Source organism: Meleagris gallopavo, chromosome 13 (assembly GCF_905368555.1).
Source record: "Meleagris gallopavo chromosome 13, MGAL_WU_HG_1.1, whole genome shotgun sequence".
Taxonomy (NCBI): Eukaryota; Metazoa; Chordata; class Aves; order Galliformes; family Phasianidae; genus Meleagris; species Meleagris gallopavo.
The window spans coordinates 17238974-17260730 of record NC_139416.1 but is presented as its reverse complement, the minus strand read 5'-3'; the positions used below and the strand labels follow the sequence as shown (position 1 = coordinate 17260730).

Here is a 21757-nt window from a genome sequence, read left to right as displayed (position 1 = left end):
TCTGTGAGCTGCTGTTACATTGCCAACATCTGAATGCAGCTCTGGATGGTGCATCTCAGGGCCCTCCTCCTGCTCTCTGGCCCCCAGCGGAATGCCGTGCCAAGGATGGAGCGAGGTACAGTGAACAATCTTGTGCTCTATCTCTTTAGGATTGCTACTGTATTTGGTTGGTTTTCACGAATTCTTTCTGCTGGTGATCTCAAAAATTACGTTATTTGGAAATCCAGCCCCTCAGTGTCATTCTGTGCCCTCTTAGGCCTTGAATGATCTGTGATTTTCTTTGTGTGCATAAAGCACGCATGAAATGTCACTTCTGCGGCTTGTTGTGATACAAAGCCTGACTATTTCTGTTGTCTCTGTAAGGTTACCACCTTTGCTGCAGACTCTTACTGCTTTAGAAAGCCAACCTTTGCCAGTTGTTCCTGCAGTTTGCTTCAGCTGAGCCCTCACTGAGTTCGCAGTTCACAAGCTACAGTTCATCTCTTCCCAGTGCTTCTCCCCATGCTCCAAGGACAGTATCCTCTGCAGCTCAGAGCTGATGGATTATTGCTCTGGTTTTTGCTCAGCCTCAAATAATTTTGGAAAAATGCTGCTACATCTTTGGAAATAAAACCGATCCATGAAATGTTTTTCCTTTTTCTACTTTTTGGAACCACATCCAAGCCTTTGGGATATCGGTATGTTTAAGTGAGTGGGAAAACTGATCGGAAGTTTGGGACAAAAGCTTTGAGCAGGCAGAGATTCAGTGGTTCTAACACCAATCAGCTCAGTAATGAAGAGCCCCATTTGGAACTCATCAGGGCTCTGTGATTCTTCTGGGCCCATCTGAAGCTGCTTTGCTTTGATGTGTGGCTGAATCAGGTTGTGCATGAGCTCAGGCAGTCAGGACATATGGCTAGGTTATTCCTTACTGAGCATATAAAAATTAAATCTTTATGGAAAGAGCTGGAGGTTATTTATAAACCAAATGCAAATTTTAAATTGCACATCACGCTTATAGTAGGAATACTGGACAGAAGGGAGTACGAGATAGGAGCTGACACACTGTGATGCAGACTGCTTGCTTGGGGAGCTTTTAGAATCCGTGTGACTGCGCTCTTATTCACTTGCAAGTATTATTTTTATTTGCTGATCTCAATCTTTGGAACCTGGCTGTTTTGGGTAAGGTGATTTTGCCCTGAATGTAATGCTGTAGCTTACTGTGTTATTTAGCTGCCCTTGGGAGTCCTTCCCCTGGCAGTAGGCTGCTGGGGTTGCTCAGCCCAGAGCAGCGAGAGCTTAATGAGCTCCAGGAGAGGCACAGCGCGAGGGAAGCTCACTGGGGAAGGCTGCCTTTGGCCGGGGGATCTGAATCATCTCCTCCTTCCTTCAGGCTTAGTTTAATGGCTCGTATTGCCAATGCGAGAGCTTGATGCTACGTCTTTCTTCTTGGTGAAAAGCTGTGCTGGGGAGGTAGAGAAGTAAACTTTGCAATCTGGAAGCAGAGTGCTGGCCTTAGGAGGAAGGCAGGGATTTGCGATCCTGCTTTCTTGGGACATTCCTCTGCCTTCTGCACATGTAAGTTTTTTTTATGTCTGCAGCCATAGCAAATCTTCCACTTGTGTTACTGCCTTAGAATGGGTCTGAATGTCAGTAGTAGATGGGATCTGCAGTAGCTACAGAGCCAGGGATGTGCTGCCTTTGACTTGCATTGTCTGGATCTCAGTGCAGGCTGTCCCAGCTCGTGGCACTCTCTGATGTAAGCAGGCTGTGAGGGAGCCTTGCTGCAGGGAGCTGCTCTGTGCTACTGCTTATCCTGAGCAGAGGGAAGCTAATGTTGAGACGAGCATTTTCTGCTTTGATTCATCAAAGGCTAAAATTGATGTTCAGTTCTAATTCCAGCTCTGCCTACTGCAGGATTTCGCGTGAACTCAAGACGTGGAATTGAAATGGAAGCAGTGCATTATTAGGAGTGCTTTTGTTAGCCTTCACTACCTCTTCAAAACACATTTTCCTCTTTGAGATACTTACATCTTTGTGTTCAGTGCTGCTAATGTAACTGTTCATCCACTTCTGCTTCTCATTACCTACAGAACAAGAGAGTAATTGCCTTGCTTGGGAGGCAGGCGTTGACTGTTTTGCCACAAGTAATAGATGCTTTTGTGTTGCTCCGTAATTGTGAATGGTCCTGAGGACGGCAACTGAAGTGGGCAGTGTTTGGTTCTGCTTTTTCTAATAATTTGTTTGTTTCTGTAATTTTAAGTGATGGTGGAAATTGGTTTCTTACGCTAAATGCAATAGAGAAGGTGCACAATGAGCCACAAAGTCGGTTCTGATAATGATGCAGCCTTTTGCTTGGGTGTTCTCTGCATATTGTTTTTCACTGAAGTGGGCTTCCAAACAGCAGAGACAAGGATTAGTTTTTCCCTGAAGTGGATTTTCTTCCTTATAGTCCATGTGGAAATACTTGGAAATACCTTCAAGTCTGCCTCTGCATAGGTAGGTGACATGGCATAAAGTGACTGATGTTTTCCAGGAACCCTTTCTCTCTGTGTTCTCTCACTGAAAAGTTAAGGACTGCAGTGTGCAGAGCTTAATATCTCTACGATTGACTGCTGTGTGACTATTCTTTAAAAAAGAATTATATTCTAAGTAGCTTTATAGATTATCTTGGCTAATCTAGATTTATGAATAGCTGCTGACTACAACAACTTCCCTGGGCTGTTGCTTGTGGAATATTGATGGCATTGCTGCTGGGTTTTGGAAGCATCCACCTCCTACCTGCCTTCAAAGCTGGAGCAAGGTGTGGTGTTTGAGCACCCGAGTTTATTACATCAGATTTTTGTGTTTTTCTTTCCAGGTCACTGCAAGGTCCGAGACCCCCATAAACAGTGTCAGTAACAGTTTGGAAAATGTCCTACATACATCAACACATTCCATTGAGGAGTCATTACCCAAGAGGCCTTCAGGGAAACACTCCAAAGGTGTGTCCTTTTCTGCATGCCTACTTCCAGTGGGGGAAAGAACACTTGTATCTCTGCGGCGATTGGCATGACTTTAATCCGTTGGAGACTGGAGATGTGCTACTTCAGTTCAGGGTTGGGATGAGCACAGGAAGTCGTAGAGGGGCTTTCTTTTAGGAAGTAGTATTTTATCAGTGAAGTGTGGTCAGCAAGAGATAAGTATGGTCGTTCTGCTGGGGAAGTGAGAATGTTTTCTAGGGATTGAAAGACCCACAGAGCTCTCACCAAATATACTAGTGAGTGAATCTGATACTCTACCTCTCATTCTCATAATAGAGATGATGTAGATTCATCACCTCAATGTTCAGAAACATCATAGAGATTCATATCATTCAAGATTTGTATCTTGAATGAAGTATATGGTGATGAGTGTTACTTCACTGAGGAGAACACGTCTATAACAGCAGCTGGGCTGCTGCTTGCTTCCACTTTCATTTCCCAAGAACGCTTAAGAAACAGTGGAAGAAGAGGGGAGCATAGGAGGAGGAGTTGCAACCTTCTTAGCACTTGAACACCTTAGCTCCAACCTCAAAACACCAAATATTGCTCCAAAACAAGTGTTATTGTGTGCTGACCTGGCTAAAAACTGGGCTTGATGAATTGCAATTAATGTTTTCAGTTTGCACACTCAGGGCTGTGGTTATAAGTACTAAAACATCTAGGTTAAAGTGTGACTGAGAGTATTCTTGTTTAATGTACACAACAGGCACTGTTAAGTGAGGAAGACCTTTGAACCACGAGCTGTTGTTCACGTAGAACAGCTTTTGTGAACTCTTTATGGGGTTCTTAAATATAGTTTAGTACAACATAAGTTGAGATCAAGGGTTTCCAAGCAAGTCCTTCACTCTGTGTGGAAGGAAAGGATCTGGTGCAACCTAGAAGTAGTTAACCATCCCCAGGAGCTGTTAGTTTGCCTCCACTGACCCTCCTTTTCTGTGACATACTCAACTATAATCCCAATAGCTGTAAGTAGCAATCATTTCGTACAGCAGAATTGTGCTGTAAGTAGCTGTTTCTCCAGCTGTAAAAGCTATCAGGATAGGAAAAAAAAATGCAGCACTAAGCAGAAGCATGGCTAGGTTTGTGGCTTTCATCTGATATAAATAGGCCAGGGTTCAACGCTGCTTTCGTTTGTTCCTGGTGATTGCTGTTCCAGTGCCATATATGCCAAGATTAGTCATGGTACACTGTGAAAATTGTCTTCCTCTGATCTGTTCTTCCTTATAGGATACCTGCTTCGTTTTCAGGGAGCAGAGCTTTTTAATTTAGAGCTTTCCTTACAGGTAGTTGGTGAAAGGAGCCGTGGGACAAATACAGTTGGTTTTTTATTAACTGATAGTCTGCTTTGTGGTTCACCAGCAGCAAAAATCACCTTGAGTTCTCCTTTCTCTGTGATACCCTGTATGGGAGGGAGTTCTTCCTTCTAAGGTTGGAGTACAATTGGTTATTGGCCAGCCTTGGACCAATACCACACTGCATATTTCTGTCTCCCTTAGCAAACACTCCTCTCTTCATCCAGGAAGATCTGCTAACTTTTTAATGCAGAGTGCATGAAATTCGGTTTCAGGAGCAGAGGGTGGATGAGTTGCTTGACCCATTGCCTAACTCTTGTCTGACACAAGACTTGCTAGAGAAAATCAGCACATCTTGAGAGGACGACTTCTTGTTTGTGGTCAGAAGTATTGAGCTGCTCAAGTCTGCATGTTTCCCTTGGCAAAAGACTGGAGCTGGAAGGGCCTCAGTTCAAAAAGGCTGTAGCTGCAATGGAAGAAAAATGAGAGGTCTCACTGAAGATGTGGGACCCATTGTGTTTAGTTGGATTAGAGGCAGTGTGTATTAATCTGATGAGCATTTTACTTCTGACTTGTAGAAATGTCAGTAGCAGTGCATGATGTGTGGTGGAAACTGGCTGGATTTGTAGTGGGCTGGGCTATGAGAGCTCTTTGTGGCTGTATTTCCCCTAATCCACAGCTTGGAACGACCTGTTATCTTCAAATATTTCGTGTTTTGGTATGAGAGAGAGCTGAAAAGAGTCGAATTCATATTCCAGTGAGCTGTTGTAGGCCTGTATGCAAGTTTAGGAAAAATGCAGATGGCTTTTGGCATGCAGATCTCTTAGGAAGTCCAATGGCTGTAACATGCAGAAATAAAACTGTGCTTTTCTTACTCTTGCTTTTGTCAGTTATTTCAGATCTGTTTTCACAGACGTGGAGGCTGTCTTAAATGGAGGCAACTTTGGGAAGTGGATCCTGCCCTCTCAGGGGCAGTTATGCTTGCAGGGAGACTGACTCACAGGCTTCAAGGTATTGACAGATCTCACTGGTGAAGGAGAAGGGAGACAAACAGGCCAGATTCTTGTGCTCTGTGTAACTGAAATTTCAGCAGGGATGTGCTACTAGATGTTGGTTTCTTTTCTGCTGTTTCTAGCGTGCGGCATGATTTTTAATATGCCTTTAGCACCGATCCAAACAAAGCAATCCAATTCAAATGCAAGTTGAGCTTTTTTCAGCTTGCTAGCTGAGTAGTGCTGTGCTGTCCTTCCTCCTCGTGTTGCTCTGGGCTTTTTTCTACTAGAAAAAGAATTGAAGCACTGCAAATATAATTGCAGTAGGTGTCAATGTCTGGTTGATTCCAATTTCAGAGGTGCAATTTTGTGCTTGGAATGGCATGCCTGGTAGGGAAATACTTCCAGCAGCAGCGTGGGGATGGTTCCTGCTATAGGCAGGTCTGTGTGTGTGAGCACAGTGCCTGTGCAGGAAGCAATCTCACTTGGAGGAGTTCTGATGAAGGTACCAAAACTTGGTTTAAGAAGCTCACTGGTTAAATACAATATATTAACCAGCAGCTGTTGTTTTGCGGCCAATCCTGCTATGGTAGCTTAGGGAATTTCAGTCCTTATGCCAAAGTCCTGTTTGACCTATGGGAAGTCCCATTCACAAAGCTAATTAGTAACGAGCTGACGAAGCTTGAGTTGCTCTGGCTTTCTGTGGCCATTCCCACAAGAGAGTAGTTACTGTAATCAAATCTGAATGGAAAATTCAACTCAGGAAAAAAAAAACCAAAACAGCCAGCAGACACAAGATAGTGATTTCCTGTACACCAGAGATGTTATTAATTACTTACTGTAACGTAAGGAGGATGTTGGCCGTTGTATGGATAGCAGTGTAGGCAAGCAGTACTTGGTGCATGTGACATTTCAGCCATGTATTAAACGTGGTCAGTGACCACAGCATATTTTCCAAAAGCACAGTGGAATAAAGTACGTTATGCCAGAACAAAAGAATCTTTATAATAAGGCAATGGAAACTGCAAATCGTTACGGTATGATGACTGCTATCTAAGGATGCAGTTTCTCCTTACACTCGGTGAAATTTTGGTTGGTCACAACCTGTTCTAAATTTTCTGCAGTGAAAGTTCAGTGTTGGTGTCTGTAAGATGCTCGTTACTATTATGAGGCTTTGCAGGTGGCAGTTAGCACTGTTTTCTTCCACAAAGCAGTCTGGAAGATGGTCCAACTTCCTGCAAAGTGACAAAAATTCCCCCAGCCTTGCTTCCTGTGTACTTAAATCATCTTTCCTTTCTGCTATTGCTGCACAAAAAAACCTCAGAGCTGCCTCCAAGCCGGGCTGTTTTCAGATGAAGCAACTGTTGAAATGTGATCCTCGTGCAGGGAAGCTGAATCAAAATTCCTGCAACACATGCATCTAATGATAGGCACAAACTGTCTTCTGTGGACAGAGGAACAGAGCTTTTAGATGTCAGATGAGTACAGTAGGCCTCGTTCCACCATCTGTACTCCATTTAGGAGTTCTGCTGAGCACTGTAAAAAAAAAAAACAAACTTGTGGCTTAATTGAAGTTACTCTCTCAGTCCCCATCAGGGATCCTGTGGATCCTCAGCGTGACCCAGGCTGGAATAATCACAGAGCAGCACGTGACTGTAAGGACAAAAGGAGCCACCATCTGTGGGCGTGAGGGAGAACTTGAGAGAAGGCTTATCTCAGTAATGTATTGATTGAATTTTGGGTAAGTGCTAGGATGTGAAGGACACCCTTGTTGGCTGTAGTCCCACTGACCTCAGGGAAGGTTCAGGTTGCAGGAAGGTGAAGCTGAAAGTTGGCAGAGGTACGTGCTGCAAGCAGCCCACGACTTCTAACCTCTGATTTGCCTCTCAATTAGTTTTCCTCAGACTCACCCTTGAGATCCTTCGTGTTCAGGTCCAGACTTCACAGCACCCCGTTCTGTAGCTGGGTTGTTCTATTTTTGGGTGAATACATCACCTCCCACAATATTGGGTCAACCGCTGTTCGGGTAGGGCTTAAAGAAACATTTAGGCTATGGTAATCCTTTAGGAAAAAATCTCCCTGTACCAACTGTAGGTGATTTTTCAGCTGTTTATGTATGTCTCTGCTCTACGATCTCTGAAGCAGAACGAGCTCTATTTCTAAAGCACAGCAGTGTTGTTTAAGTGTTAAATTTAAGTGTTCAATCACTTTACCCGTTGCATACCCGACTTACTGTCTCTAATACACAAGTTTGTGAGCATCAGCTATTTGGAGTTAATTCCAGCAATCAAATCCAAGGATTAGTGTACTTTAAAAAAAAAAAATGAAATAAAATGTTTTGATGTTGCATATTTTCCTCATTGCCTGAAGATGACTGCATATTAAGAAGGTCTTGAAGCCTGCATGCTGCATAAATCACGGAGCCTGCGCTTCTGCTGCTGGCGTTCAGTTAAGGTTAGAGGTCTGACTTTGGAATAAAGAAAACATTGATGTTTGAATTTTTAATAGCAGTACTCTAGGTTGTACTGGGTGCATTCTGCCTCGTGTAGGCAGGCACACAGAGCCACGCTGTGTCCTCAAAGCAGAGGCTGAGTTGCAGAGCTCACTGCATGGCAGCTCCTGGGGACAGCCTGCTGTGCTTCCCGGGTGCATCAGCACAGAGCACCCATGTGGCACTGGTCTGCTTTGAAAATGAGGAGGCAGGGGGGGGGAGGAAGGATGAGAAGATCTCACAAAACAGCTTACCTTGCCAGCAATTTTCTCTGCTTCCCTGCTATTACTGCAAATATTTCTCTGCTCTGCTTCCCTTCTTTCTAATACGAAAGTGACCTTATTTTGTAAATGACAACACTTGATTTCCGTGGAAGTGATGATGATTTCTCACGTTCGGTGCTTGGCTTGAAGGGAACAGATGGACTACAGAAAAGAAACAGCAAATGGAATAATACTTAAACTGGTGAGAGACCTTTTGCAAATAGTAGCTCATTATTCTGACTGAAGGACATCCATGTGCAGTGAGGGGGAGGAAATTGGCAGGTTTTTTTTTTTTTTTTTTTTTTAAGAGCGTTCTGCACTTTGCCTACCAGCTGATGCCAGCCCTGATTCATAGGTCAGAAGGCAGTGGGGGGCTCTCAGACTGGAGAGAAGCTGGTGGTCTGGGGCTTTGGGGGATCTGTGCAAGAGCTGTGAGTCCCTGTGCTGCAGATATGGATTTGCTGGTGATTTTCCTTGGTCTTGTGTAGCTATCTATCAAGCTGGGGTGACCCTTCTTTCACATCAGGGCTGGCTCAGTGCTTGTGCAGTTCTCTGGGAGGTACTGCTTGGCTTTGTCACAATGTTCAGGGTTTTTCCTGGTGAGCAATCCGAAAAGTTCTTTGGGATGTGTTTTAGGGGCAGAAACAAGTTCTCCCCTTTGTTTTGCTTGAGTACTTAAATATTCCTTTCTTAAATGTGCCTCCAACTCGCATCTTCCTTTGCTGATGAATACATGAGAAAACTGTAACGTTAACATTTGGGTGGTTGTCCATAGAAACAAAGCTGAGAATAATCAAAGGGAAATCAAGTGCGTTGGGGTTGTCTAAAGAAAGCTGATTTCTTCAGTTTAATGCAGACACAATTCTTAAAGCCCATCTGTTGAAAAATGCCAGATATTGAGGCCTGGATTAAGAGATTTGACAGCTGAATGGGTGAGGGCAGCATTTAGAGTCATTTGGGGGTGGATGCTGAGAGGTAATTTGAGAATAACATCTTGTGTAGGGATTGTAGATGGTGGAAATTGGGGCAACTTCCAGGAGTCAGAGCATCCTGAGCCTGGGTCCTGCACTTCCCTTGAACACCAAATGGTGCTGGCACTGCAAGCTGCATTCCTGGAATGGGAGGAGCTGTGGCTCTGATCCCTATGATGTATCTGGTTCTGTGCCACACGAGGAGTGGAGGAGACAAATGGTCAGCGTTGGCATTGTTGAGATGCTTTGTCAGGCTTCACTTCTGATTTCATTTTTCTTGTTTCATGCAGGGAAATCACAGGTGGTAACTACTCAAAGCAGGGATTTTGCTTAAAGTCAGCGTGCTTTCTCAGATACGAGGGAACACAGAGCTAAAAGGTTGATGCTTCATTTTCTTCCTGACTTATTCTTTTATCTCCCTGGAAGAAAAGCAGTGGACTTGGTGCTTTACTTCACTGCCTGGAGTGGATGCATTTCATCAGCGGATGGTGCAGATGCTATTTTTAACAGTAACTCAAAGGGGGTAGCCCTGCTAAAATTACATCATTAATATACACAGCTGAAAGGAAATGGCACAACAGTGCCTTGGAAGGTTCTCTATTGTGTTTTCCACTCCTGTGGATGAATTATTCAATGTGCATCATTCAAGCAGAGATGCAGTCGGGCTGCCTCGCTTGCAAAGCGAGCAGAGTTCTTCTTATAAACAGTCCTATGGAAGAGTAGTAAGTAAATTACCTGCAAAAACAGAGGTGTGATGCAGGTATGAGTGGCTTGGATTGCTGCAAGTTTGTGCTTCTTCCTTTTTCTGCTATGAAATAATTGAGGAGCTTGCTAGATATCCTGCTGTCGCAAAGGACAACGGGCAGCTGTACAGAAGGAGACAAAACCCACTGTGCTGCACATGGGAGATGCAGTGGCCAGTGTGAAGAATCAGAGCTTCAAGATGTTGAGGTTTTAGTGATTGAGAGCTCTGGGTTTTCTTGTTCTTTCAGTTCCCGTGTGCTCTCACTGGCTTGGCAAATGCTACTGAAATCTGCTTTGGGCTTCTCTTCCCTTTTGTATTTGCTTCATAGATGTGTTACAGAAACAATTGTGTAATAGTTGTATGGTATCTCAAAATAAGCTTAAGCCCTGAATGAGAACTTTATTCTGTTTCTTTGAATTCCTGGTCAAATCTTGTCTGGGGTCCAAAGCAAAGGAACAATGTTTCATACAGAAACGTGGAAGGGAAGCAGAATATTAAAGCCTGAGAGCGAGACCTGAAAACGTACAAGGATGTAATTGCCAACAAAAGGAGCCCCTCACAAAGGTGGCTGTGCAGGGGGGGTTTGTTTCTCACTGAGCTGAGCACTTGAATGCATTTGTGGCTCTTGGCAAGACTGCTTGTACTGAAGGCTTTGCCTATTCCAGATTAGTCCCTGGGTCTGATGTTTGTACTTAGCGTGCTTGTGGTATTTTTTTGCCATTAAGTTTTCATACTATAATTCATTGGAAAAAATCGAGGCTGATACCAAATGCTGCTGACACTTTCTTCTCATTGCAGCCTTAGTCATGAGCTTCAAGATACTGATACTGCCTTCAGAAATGCAGAAGAGAGCACGTGCTTATGTGCTTGAGCACTGAGCTGTGCACTGTGGAACAGCTGTTTCACATAAGATATGCTGCATGTATTTGCTTCAGTTTGAGATGCACATTTCTGCAGTGTGCACACAGCCAAAATGACCGGGCAGAGTTGGAGCAGCAGCCATCTGATCTTGGTGCTGTTTTATCACCACGCTGCCCTTCAAGCCAGAGCGTGCTGGCTGAGCAGCTGCTGCTGGGATCTCACTGTCTGCACTCCATCTATGTTGGATATATGGTTACATGCTGCAGCCCACAAAATCTGTGTTCAGCTGTGCTGCGGGGGGAGGGGGGAAGACCTTTATACATACAAGATAATTTTCTTCAATAAATTTTTTTTCCCGTTCTCCCCATTCCCAAAAGCAGATTTGTCATTAGCTCGGTTGCACTCAGATGGCATCTCGGGTTGGTTCAGTGGCTGAGCTGTGCTGGGCCACTCCAAATGTCTGTCTGTATTTCAGGGCACTGCTCCACACTTGAAACCAAATGCCAGCTCCGAAAGGCTCTCAGCCATGTAGGCTACCTGAATGTGTCACGGTTCTCCCCATCTGCTTTCCTTTCTCTTCCTAAGCTGGGTCTGTGTCTGCTCCATGTAGGCACAGGGACTTAGCAGGCTTTGGCTGTGTTGGTGCTGTTTCCCCGGTGATGTCTGGGATCTGCTGAAGCACGGATTTCGGTACTTGGGTACAAAACTGAGCAGGGAAAGGAGTCTGCATTACCAAAAATGTTTTGCATGGGGGGGGGGAAAGAAAAGACTTTGCACCTTCAATTTGACAGACGAATGTAACATTCAGATTCAAAATGCTACCTGAAGAAAATCCGTTCTAGGGGAGACCAAACCAGCAAATGATTCTCTCGGATGGGTGAAACTCCTCCTAAAAACTACGAAACAAAGCCAAGATTTTGTTTAAAAGCAATCTATTGGGAGCAGTAAGTAAAATAATCACTCAGTCAGATAAAACTAGACTAAATATACAAATGCAGATTATTTATCCAGTAAGTAAAAATATTTATACACCAAGCTGAACATGTCTCTTGATTGCAGAGATATTTTTTTCTAGGGTGGATGACATAATTAGATCTGGACAGCTTGTTTATTTTAATTGCTTACGGTAGGATATATGCTAGTGGTTACCGAAGCTGCCTTCAAACAGTGTTTGTGCTTATGGTCATTTTTGCAGATGTTCTTCTCAGAATGAGCTGCACGTTCCTCTGTCTGCTCTCAGTAAATCACAGAAGGAAGACGAGTCACGGGGCCAGGCTTTAAGCAACTGAAGTACAAAGCTGCATCAGTCAGGAGATGCAGCTTCGCTTTCGGAGCTGCTCATTAAAACTGAGTTATGGTATATGTTTTACCTGTTGTAAAATTGCCCTTAATTAACGTTGCTTTTACAGCCTATCTTGGCATTGCATCGTAGCTCTGTTCCTGCCCTGAGCATTATTATATATAATTCAACAGCAGATCCTTGGTAAGTGTGCGCTTCGAGGAGCAGCTCCTGCCCGGTGCTGTGCCTTGGTGTTCAGGCTTAGCACGACAGCAGAGCTGTTACACAAGTATGTCCAGCACAGCAGCCCTTCCTGAGTCATTCTATAGAAGCTTATCTGGCATTAGAAAAGAAGAAAGGCCACTTGTAAGGCAGTGATGTCTGTTCGGTGCTCTGGAAGGCAAAAGTGAGTACATTTGGCTTGAAGTACTTGGTAAGAAAAGCCTTCAGATTGGCGTTTGAGGCTGTATCTTGCTTTTGAAAGCAGCTGGCTGATTCTTCTGGGCTTTGTGTCTTCCTGTCCAGATGGAAGTCCTCTTCAGGCTGTGTGTTTTGTTTTATTTAGGCCTTTGAATGCAGTGAAGTTACAAAGTGTTCTTTAGGTTGATTGGCTTTTGTGGTTGGCTGAAGTGCTGACGGTACCGTTCAGCACTACCCAAAACAATGCACAAATTGACCTAAAATTCTAAAAGCTAAGATGCACAGACTTATTTTTTTTCTTAATCTCTCCCCTTTTTTGGAGGACATAAGGTCACTTAGTTGGTAAGTTGGATAAGCCCAGCTGAGGAAATAGCAGGCAGATGAAAACTACTGGTCAGGGGTGAGCTATGCAGTCCCAGTGCAGTACATTTCCTCGCTGCTGCCAAGTGTAAGCTCATGTTCTTGATTTCTAAAAAAGCTGTGTGATGGTTTCCTGTGGACTGCAGCTCCCAGTCATCAGCCTGCAAAGCAGCTCCTCGCCTAAACTCAGTGCGTTGCTTTTGATTTCAGATGTTCTCCATGTTGGAAGGTCCCTTGTTTCTTACAGTTCTAAGGGCACTTCTTCTGCCAGTGTTCCCTGTGTGATGCGAGTGCTGCTAACAAGCTCTGTTCTGTTCGTTAAGCTTTGATTTCCAATCTTTTCCTGCCTATTTTTGTATGGTTCCGAGTTTCCTTTGCAGCGGGGACCGTGAGTGGAGCCAAGTCTGCCCTGGTGCTGAGTGCTGTCTTTGGAGCCCTTAAACTCAGATCATCCCAACCAGGCTTGCTCCTGCTGCTCTGGGGGGAGTGGGATCTTCATATCTGCTTGTCCTGATAAGAAATGAGCACAGGTTCACAAGACATCATCAGATAAAGTGAGCTAGGGATGTCTGTTGCCACTTCATGCTCATCAGCTTACTGTGAGATGGCTCAGATAAAATGTCCTTGATGAAACCGTTTATTCCAAATTCCACTTGAAGGAAGTGTTTATTTATCTGCTGAAGTAGTTCTCCCAGTTAATCCTAACCAGGAAAAGCCTTCAAATAGAGTTCTCAGGTAAATGTGTCACTCTCAAGAGGGTTTCAGCAATGTTTGCTGTGGTTGTTGCTAAGTGTCAGTGATACTGTAAATGTGCAAATCTTCTGCTGGAACGGTGTGATTTCCTGCACAGCTCAGAGTGGTTTAAAGATACCTAATACAGAAAGATCTTACTGCATTTTGGTAGCAGCCACAACTTCGTGCTTCTTTTGGGGTGGGGAATACATAAATTCTATGGAACTTATGGCTCAGTTTATACATTTCTTGGCAAAAGGCAGCTTTATATTTTCATAAAGGCTTTGGGATCACTTAAGTGATTATCTCTTGACACATTTACTTAGTCTATAACCACTGAACTGTGTGAGAACAGGTTAACCTCTTCCTAAATCACCCTCTCATGTGTTCAGAGGATGAGATGCCCTGTTTCCCTCTGCTCATACAGTGATGATGGGTCCTTCATACATGACAAACCAATGTAGTTAACTGCAGAGAGAGCTGCTTCATCCCCTTCCAGATTTCTTTTTCTTTTTTTTTTTCCCTACAAATAGTAAAACAAGAAACTAGAAAGAGTAAAACAAGACCATTCTTCAGAAAGAAGCCCTCATTTCCTTATCCATCCTCCCTCTCTTCTAAAGAATCCTCACCCCAGCTCTCACTGCTCTCGAATGGAGCAGTTTTCCCCTCTGGAACAGCTCTAAATAGATGAGTTTGTAGCTGTATGTGTGCTTGTCACTTAGGCTAAACTCAACTCTGACACTTCTTAATTGTTTAATACATTTGCATGTTAAGGACGTAGCACACAGCAGGCCTCTGTGTGTGCAGAAAGCAGAGTGTCTGTAAGGACAGGCACTCCTAGAGCATCTCTAGTTATTGTTTATACTCTGCCCTGTCAATATTTTGACGCACCTTGGATACCTTAGGAGGATTAGTTAATGTGTCATGAATGACTGCAAGGGGTGCTGTTGCTGGTGTTGGGCAGAGGGAAATCCAAGCAGGATGCTTTCTGGGTTGTCCTGTTAGTGCCTGGTGCTTGGGTGCCTGCTGGGCCTGGGCTGCAAGTTCAGCTCAGGTTTGTGGGTGTGAGGCCTCAGGGACACAAGCTTTTTCTTGGCTTTCCTGGCAAAGCTGTTACAAGTATTGTGGTACTGTGACTTGCTGGAAGGAGCTGTAGGAAATACATGATTCTGATCCTGCCTGAGGTCCTCGGGTGTACTGGTATGAAGCTCTCAGCGTCCTGAAGGATGCTGATCAATACCAGAGATACTGAGCTCTGTTCCCACTGCTTCCAGATGAATGGGCCACCGTTTCTCATTGTGCCTTGAGAATCTGGTGCTTAACTCTGCAGGTTCCCTCTGGGCCTCCAGCATTGCACTTAATGTGCAATAAGTGCTGAGAGGTGGGAGGCTGGTGAGATGGAATGCAGTTAGATGGTCGGGAAACACATTCTTGTATGCTTGTGACAGAAGAGGATATATTTGCTTGTGAGAGGAAGAATGCATCTTGCTTCCTTCATCCTCCATTACAGCTTAGATAAAAAGCTTTGCAAAAGATGAGGTATGTGAAAGCACAACGCAGACAGAACTCAAAAGTTTCTCAGCTCCAACTCAATTGAGCAGTTGCTATTTGTCACCTTGCAATTTCCTGTGCTTTGCAGCTGTAATTGTTTTGAAGCTACCAGATAAATTATTTTTCTCCTGTGATTTATTTATTTATTTATTTATTTATTTATTTTGGCCTATGTTTGAGTGTAAATCCTGCTGGGTGGGGAAGCTTTGTGGTTCAGGTTTTGTGGAGTCACTGGAGATTACCTTGTGTCTAATGACGGCAGTAATTGAGTAACTCTGGCTTTTGAGACATTGCTTTCCTCTAGAAAAACAAGAGATGGAATGAGAGCGCTGCGTTTTTGGTTACTTACCACTTCTGTCCAAACAAGGATGTGGAAGTATTTTACCAGTTGCTTTTTGGTGGATGTTTTCAGCAAAAATCCAATTGCTGTTTGTTTGCTTCTTTCCATAGATCTTCATTAATAAATCTGTAGAAGGAGAAGCATCAGCTGGGGCTCTGCACTCGGCCACCTAAATAACACAATATAGTTGTTTGTGTTGTTTTGTTTTTTTTCCCCCTGTTTAAATTCTAGCCCTTCTCCTTTCTGTCAGGAGCTGCCTGGACTCAGCCCAATCTCTTGACAGTCACATTTTTACCACCTGAATTCCAAAGAAAATACTGATCTTCACACCACAAGAGCTGAACCACGTTCAGTGGTCTAAGAGAAGGAAAACAGCTGTTCACACGTGGACTAGCACTTTCAGACGTCGAGGTAGGCTTGCTGGAAGTTGCAGTGCCTCCCACTGGAACCCAGTTATGCAGCTCTGTGATGTGCTGCTGCCTTGCAGCACCTGTGCTTTCATCCCTTGGTACAAAACAACCTGCAGACCTGTGCGTGTTTCCTTCTGGCGAGGGAAGCTGCTGAAGGGAGCACTCTGTGAAGCTGTCTGTGAAACCAGAGGGAAAATATTGGCAGAAATGATATTGACACACACCGTTGAAGGATGGAGCAGGTGTTTGGTTCGGTTCTGTGCAGTTGGTGTTAGTGCTGAAGTACAGGGTAGTATTAAAAGTCAATCAACACGTGGTTCTCCTGACTTTTTTTTTTTTCTGGTTCTTTGGAGAGGAACACAAGTTCTTAATGTGGATTGAGACGTTCATCCCTTCAGTCCTTCTGCCAGTTCACAGAGGCTTTCTCCAGAAGTTGAAGAGGAGTTACAGACAAACCACCTGCAGGGCCATATGAAGGTGCCTTCTGAAATGAATCTTTTCCCCTGTTGCCCACATAGCTGCATGTTGCACCCTGCCCTGGACCCACGAGGAGGGGCTGGCTCATCCTGAGGCATGGATCACTTGGTGGGGCTGCGGATGTCGGGGAGGAGAAAGTCCAAGATCCCTTGGTGCAGAGGGAGAGGCTGGTGAGGACCTTTCACAAAGGCCAGAGGGTTTCACACTTTGTCTGGAGCAGGAAGGAGCTGTCTGGCTTTTTGCTTCGCAGGAATGATGAACCAATCAGATGACAAATGCAGTGAACAGCAGCTCAATGGGTAAAGATTTTGGGCTAGAACAGAGGTAATTAAAGGGCTTCAACTTGCTGAATCCGTTTCACTTGGAGCATTTGAAACAGAAGGAAAAAGGCACCATACAGGAAGGAGGGAAGATGGCTTTGAAACCGTGCCATTAGAGAAGCTTCCACTAAGATCCAAGTTGAGCCTAGTTTGTAGAGCGGTCTCTAATTAAACTCCATTTGTCTGTTTTCTTACATCAGCCTTCTCTACAGATGCACATATGCCTACCACTAAGAGCCTGAGAACTGGTGGAGTATGGAGACCCAAAGCTGCAAGTTGCCCTGGAACATAATGGGAAGGCAAGGAGGAGACTGTATGGGCAGAGAAAGCCTCCAGCTTGCAGATCTGGGCTCACTGAGCAAAGCTGGGGGGGGAGGACAGTGTTCTTACCTTGGAGGCTGCTTTGGAATGTAAAGCAAAACGTGCCAAAATGCTGTGTTCCAGGATTCCAGTGTGCTGCTGCTGTGACTTGTTAGCCCTGATGCTCAGTGCCATACAGCATTGAGCAAATGCACAGGATTCTGGAAACATATTAAAATATGTTAATGTGAGATGGTGGCACAGAGGGCTTTGTCTTAGAGGGTGTATTGGGGTAGAAACTGGAGGATGGAGATGGAACTTCTCCTTGTGTCCTATGTTTCAAGTTCTGTGGCCACTGTACAAACCCTCGTGACCTGAGAAGCTGCTGCTTGATCTTTACTGCCTGCTAACAGCTACACTGGCAGGACATCTTGGAATGTGATCCCTGATGTATTATAACAAACAGCGAAGGATGTGGATTTAATCATGTAGCAACATTTGCTTTGACTTCTGTCTGATAGTGCTTCAAATGTGAGCTTCCATACTTGATGCAGACACACAGAGTCAATAGCTACATGAAGACTTCTCATTTGTGTCTAAAGGAAAGCAGCAAATAAAATAAAGCAAACGTTTCCCCCAGTAAACATCTTCGAAAATTTGGTTGCAGAAATGGGGTCACTTTACATATCATTAGGAATTATCTGGATAATTGTGGAGCTGTATGATGTTTCTAGGGCCAATGAACATCATTTGTGCTGTACAACAGGCTTGATCATAAAAGATTCGGTGCAGGATCACTGTGATCAGTGCAGAGCTGTATACCTAATGCTTCACTTGGCTCATGGCAGTCATTTTCCAGAGGATAAACTCCCTGCAGCAGGTTATATTAACCAGGTAAACTCAGACTAGATCTTTAGCCTGGGAAGGTCATGTAACTGTCAGCACAACAACATCCCTGTGTAGTTTTAAGTTGGTTATTAACCCACGTAGTACAGCAGAAATAAGAACAGAAATAACATTTTTATATTCATAGGTTAATCCTGTGTTGCTTAAATAGCAGTGTTGCTGCAGTTGGCCCTGGTCTGCACAAGTTACAGATTTGCTCCTCACTGAGCTGTGTCACCTACAGCACGGTGATACCTGCACTGCATCCAGCCCAGTCCTTTCCAATTCTAATCCTCAAGTACGTATTCCAATCAGTATTTGCTGTGAGCACAGCTAAGGGTGTCCTGAAATTCTCTTAAATAAGTATACTGAGGTACACTTATTTTCTTAAACTGTCAGGAAAACCTCTGAACCATCTGCATGCTTCAGTCTCCATGCTGTTGGATGGCTTGCTGAGATCTGGCATGCAGATGGGCTCTTCCTATGGTGCTCAGCATGCAGCGTGGTGGCTCTGAGGACATTTCAGAACATTGCAGAAGAGTGCTGTGAGGGCTTGAAATGGAGCAAGTCTCTGCTCCATGGATAAGAGATAGGAAACAGAAAGTTGGGAATTGACATTATTGACGAGCCTAGGCATTTATGTTATTGTACATGAAGAATGAAGGGTTGAGGATCGAAAAGGGAATGTTAATTCTGTATTTTAATGGCTAGCACAAATATCTACAGCTCTATTTAAAACTCGATCGTTCTAAAAATGTTGGCTGCAAACAAATGCAACTCCAAGAGGAGTTTTGTAAAACAGCCAAATCTAAGGCTGTAGTGGTTTTAAATGACAGGGCACAACAACAACAACAAAACATTAAAATGGAAAAGATAATGGCTTCAAGTCATGATGGTTTTGTGCAGAGGAAAATCAAGCTCCATCCTGGTGAGAGGATGCTTTGGCTGTGGGGAATGGAGCTGTGGGGCTGATGGGGCAGGTTGTCTGATGGAACGTTAAGGGACTTGGTTGTGCCCTCTTCTGCTGTGCAGTTGTGTTAGCAGGGATGTATGTGATAAATGCATCGAGGTGGTATAACGTACAAATGTGCAAAAACATTGAGAATCATGGAGTCGTAAAGGTTGGAAAAGACCACTATCATAGGGTTCAACTGTCAGCCCATCATGTCCCCAAAGTGCAGCTCCCCAGAATCCAAGCATCAGGGCTCTGAGTTTTGCTTGTTTGAGCTGCTCTGTGAGCATCCCTCCAAGCACCTGTTGTGTTCAGCTCAAATTCCAGTGGCTTTCTTTTGGTATAATTGCCTTTGAGTTTATAAGCCAGTGCAAACTGGTGTTTTATAGACAAAATTCTGCGTATCCCCATGGGTGCAGACAAGACGTGGGAGAAACTGCAGGAGAAATGGGAAGTCAATAAATAGTCATGGTGAAGTTCAGTGTGATGGGGTTTCTGATCTATGTGGGAAATGAGAGTGGGATTTGGACTGCCTGATGTGTCAGATTGTGTCCTTGAAGGCTGCAGGGGTGGAGGCAGCAGTCTGCTCTTAGCCAGCCCTTTCCCTGTGAGTTACCCGTAGGAGGAAAGGACACGTAAGGATCATTGAGCCCAACATCTTGGGTTTGCTTACAGCTTACCTAAATAGCAATCGTTGAAGCCGACGTTTCCCATCAGCCTGCAGCCAAGAAGGAGTCGTGATGTGAAGACAAAGCACCAAACCCCTCTCAGAAGCAGACCCCAAAGAGGTGGAGGTTTTTTGCAGGCCGTAGACTTGGCGTGCTTGTGTAATGTTCTTACTGTGCCAGTGGGTGCCACGACAAGGCCAGGAAGAAGCATAGAACTTTGCATTTAGCCTCTTGTCCGGGTATGGTTGGGATGAAGCCTTCCCATTCTGGAAGAGTACCAGGAGCAGCTGCCAGCTGGGCACAAATCCCCTTTCCCACCCACCACGGGTGGCAAGGTGCTCCTGTGGCTGATGGCCATCGGGCACAACTGAGCAAAGGAGTAATCCCTTTTGCATGCATTTAGGAACATCCTCCCCATTCCTCTTATCTCTTTGCTTTCTCACAGTGAGCGTGGAAAAAGTGGAACTAAAGGGACTGGCACACAAGAAGAACGAAAGAAACGTTGAATATTCCTTTGAGGTAAGTAGTGGTGCTGGGCTGGCTTTTTCCTTTGGAAGAAGGGAGGATAATACTCAAGAAGGAGTTAAGGAAATGTGCTGGCATCGTTAGGTCCCACGAATTGGTCTCACGGAGCTCCCTGGGGATAGATGTTAGTCGTTTTTTAAAATCAATGGTTTGTAAGCAGGCCTAAATTGCTGTTGATTAAAGTATTTAGATGATGCAGAGATTGTCTGCTAAGTGGGACGCAGGCAAAAAGTTGACATTCTAGCACAGCCAGTCGTGGCAAAGTGGGTGTTTATGGGGAAAAGAATCATGCCATAATTACAGGAAATTGTATCTGTGGATGGAATGCAGAAGTTAAAAAGAATTGGAGGCTTAATGTGGACAAATGTGAATTTGGACTCTTAGGGCAGTGCTGTGTATGGGAAAAGATCAGAACGGTCATTTATCTCTGTATTTGTGGTCCTTTATGTCTGTATTCAGCAGTGAGGGAGTGTGAGACTGTGGCATATGGTTTTGGCGTTGCTGGTTTGAAAAGGGAGCTGAAGAGTACAGAAAATAGCTGTGGAAATTAGTCAAGGCTTGGGGAAAATGCCATGCAATGGGAGACTTAAAGTGCTCTGCTGCAAGATGACTCCAGCATCCTCGGAAAGTGTTCTCCAAGGGAAGAAAATATTTGTTGGTGAAGGAGTCGCTAGTATGGCAGGAGGAAAAAAAAAAAAGCATAACAGGAACTGTTGACTGCAAACTGAAGCCAGACAGAGTGGAAATGAGAACAGTTCCGCCGGCAGGAGGGTGGTTAGCCACAGGCTGCTGGGGGGGGCTGCCCCAATTGGATGCCCAGTTTGGAGGCTCGGTGCTCTCTGTGCTGCCGACGTGGGATTTTGTTCAGCGTGAGCAGCAGGGGTGGATGCTGGAGCTGGTGAGAGGAATGACAGAGTGCCTTTCTCCCATCCAGTTCTAAGGGTGTATTCCAACCCTCAGAATGCAGAGCCCAGAAAACGTCTTTGGTTTACTTAATGAGGCAGCGAAGCCAAAGAGTTGGTGAGAAAAGGAAACCCAGAAAGAGAACAGACAGGAGAATTTCAATTATCTGCCACTTGTACTAAAGAAGAAAAGGTTTTCTTTATAACCGCTACCCGAGAGTGAGCACCAACATCACAGCATTAACCTCTGCGTGTCATCCGGGCTGGATGTGGCTCTGGGCAGCCTGGTCTGGTGGTTGGTGACCCTGCACACAGCAGGGGGGCTCACAATGATTATCGTGATCCTTTTCAACCCAGGCTGTTCTATGATTCTACGCCTTGGTTCTAAATATCATCAATGTGAGAAAAGTTACGGACGTTTTCTTAAGTCCTAATGAACCATGCCATCGTCTGAACTCCAGTTTACTTATGAGCCTCTTGTGAGGCATCTTTTCCTAGTATAAATCCTTCCATAAATACAACAAAATTACTTTTATTGGTGAAAACATTTCACTTCGCAGCTTATAACTAAAACAACAGCCCATCGTTGGGCTGAGCTCATAAATTCTGCTTGCTTGGTTAGAAACCTCACGGTTAAATGTTTAGATAGGCAGCCTGGGAAGAGCAGATCAATAGATAGAACAGTTTGCAGTGTGGCATTGCTGTTTTCCCCAGATTTATGGTTCACATTATTGTTTTATAAGTATTGAGGATGATGACACGTTAGCAAAGCATATGCCGTAACAAATGGCAGGTCACTGCAAATCTAGAAAGAAAGAGAAGGCTGAAACTTCTCACGAGTCCCCAAAAGGTGATAATTTATTACAAAATTTAAAAAGGGAAGGAAGAATGAAAAGGTTTTGTAAGACCAAAAACTCTGTAAGTTTTCTTTCTTCTTTTCTTCCCCCCCCCCCTTACTTGTCTGTGTAACAGCTCCGTTGAGAGGAAATTCCTCCATTATGTCATCTGTTTTGAAATCC

General features: G+C 44.4%; 1 protein-coding gene across 1 annotated transcript in view; it reads left to right on the top strand.

The window, feature by feature from the left end:
- ZCCHC14 (zinc finger CCHC-type containing 14) overlaps positions 1 to 21757 on the top strand; it is a 46185-nt gene that overhangs the window by 9411 nt on the left and 15017 nt on the right. Inside the window, exons 2-3 of the mRNA XM_085234661.1 lie at positions 2840 to 2963; positions 19757 to 19830. Of these exons, the coding sequence (XP_085090787.1) occupies positions 2840 to 2963; positions 19757 to 19830 (198 nt within the window). The remainder of the gene's footprint in view (positions 1 to 2839; positions 2964 to 19756; positions 19831 to 21757) is intronic.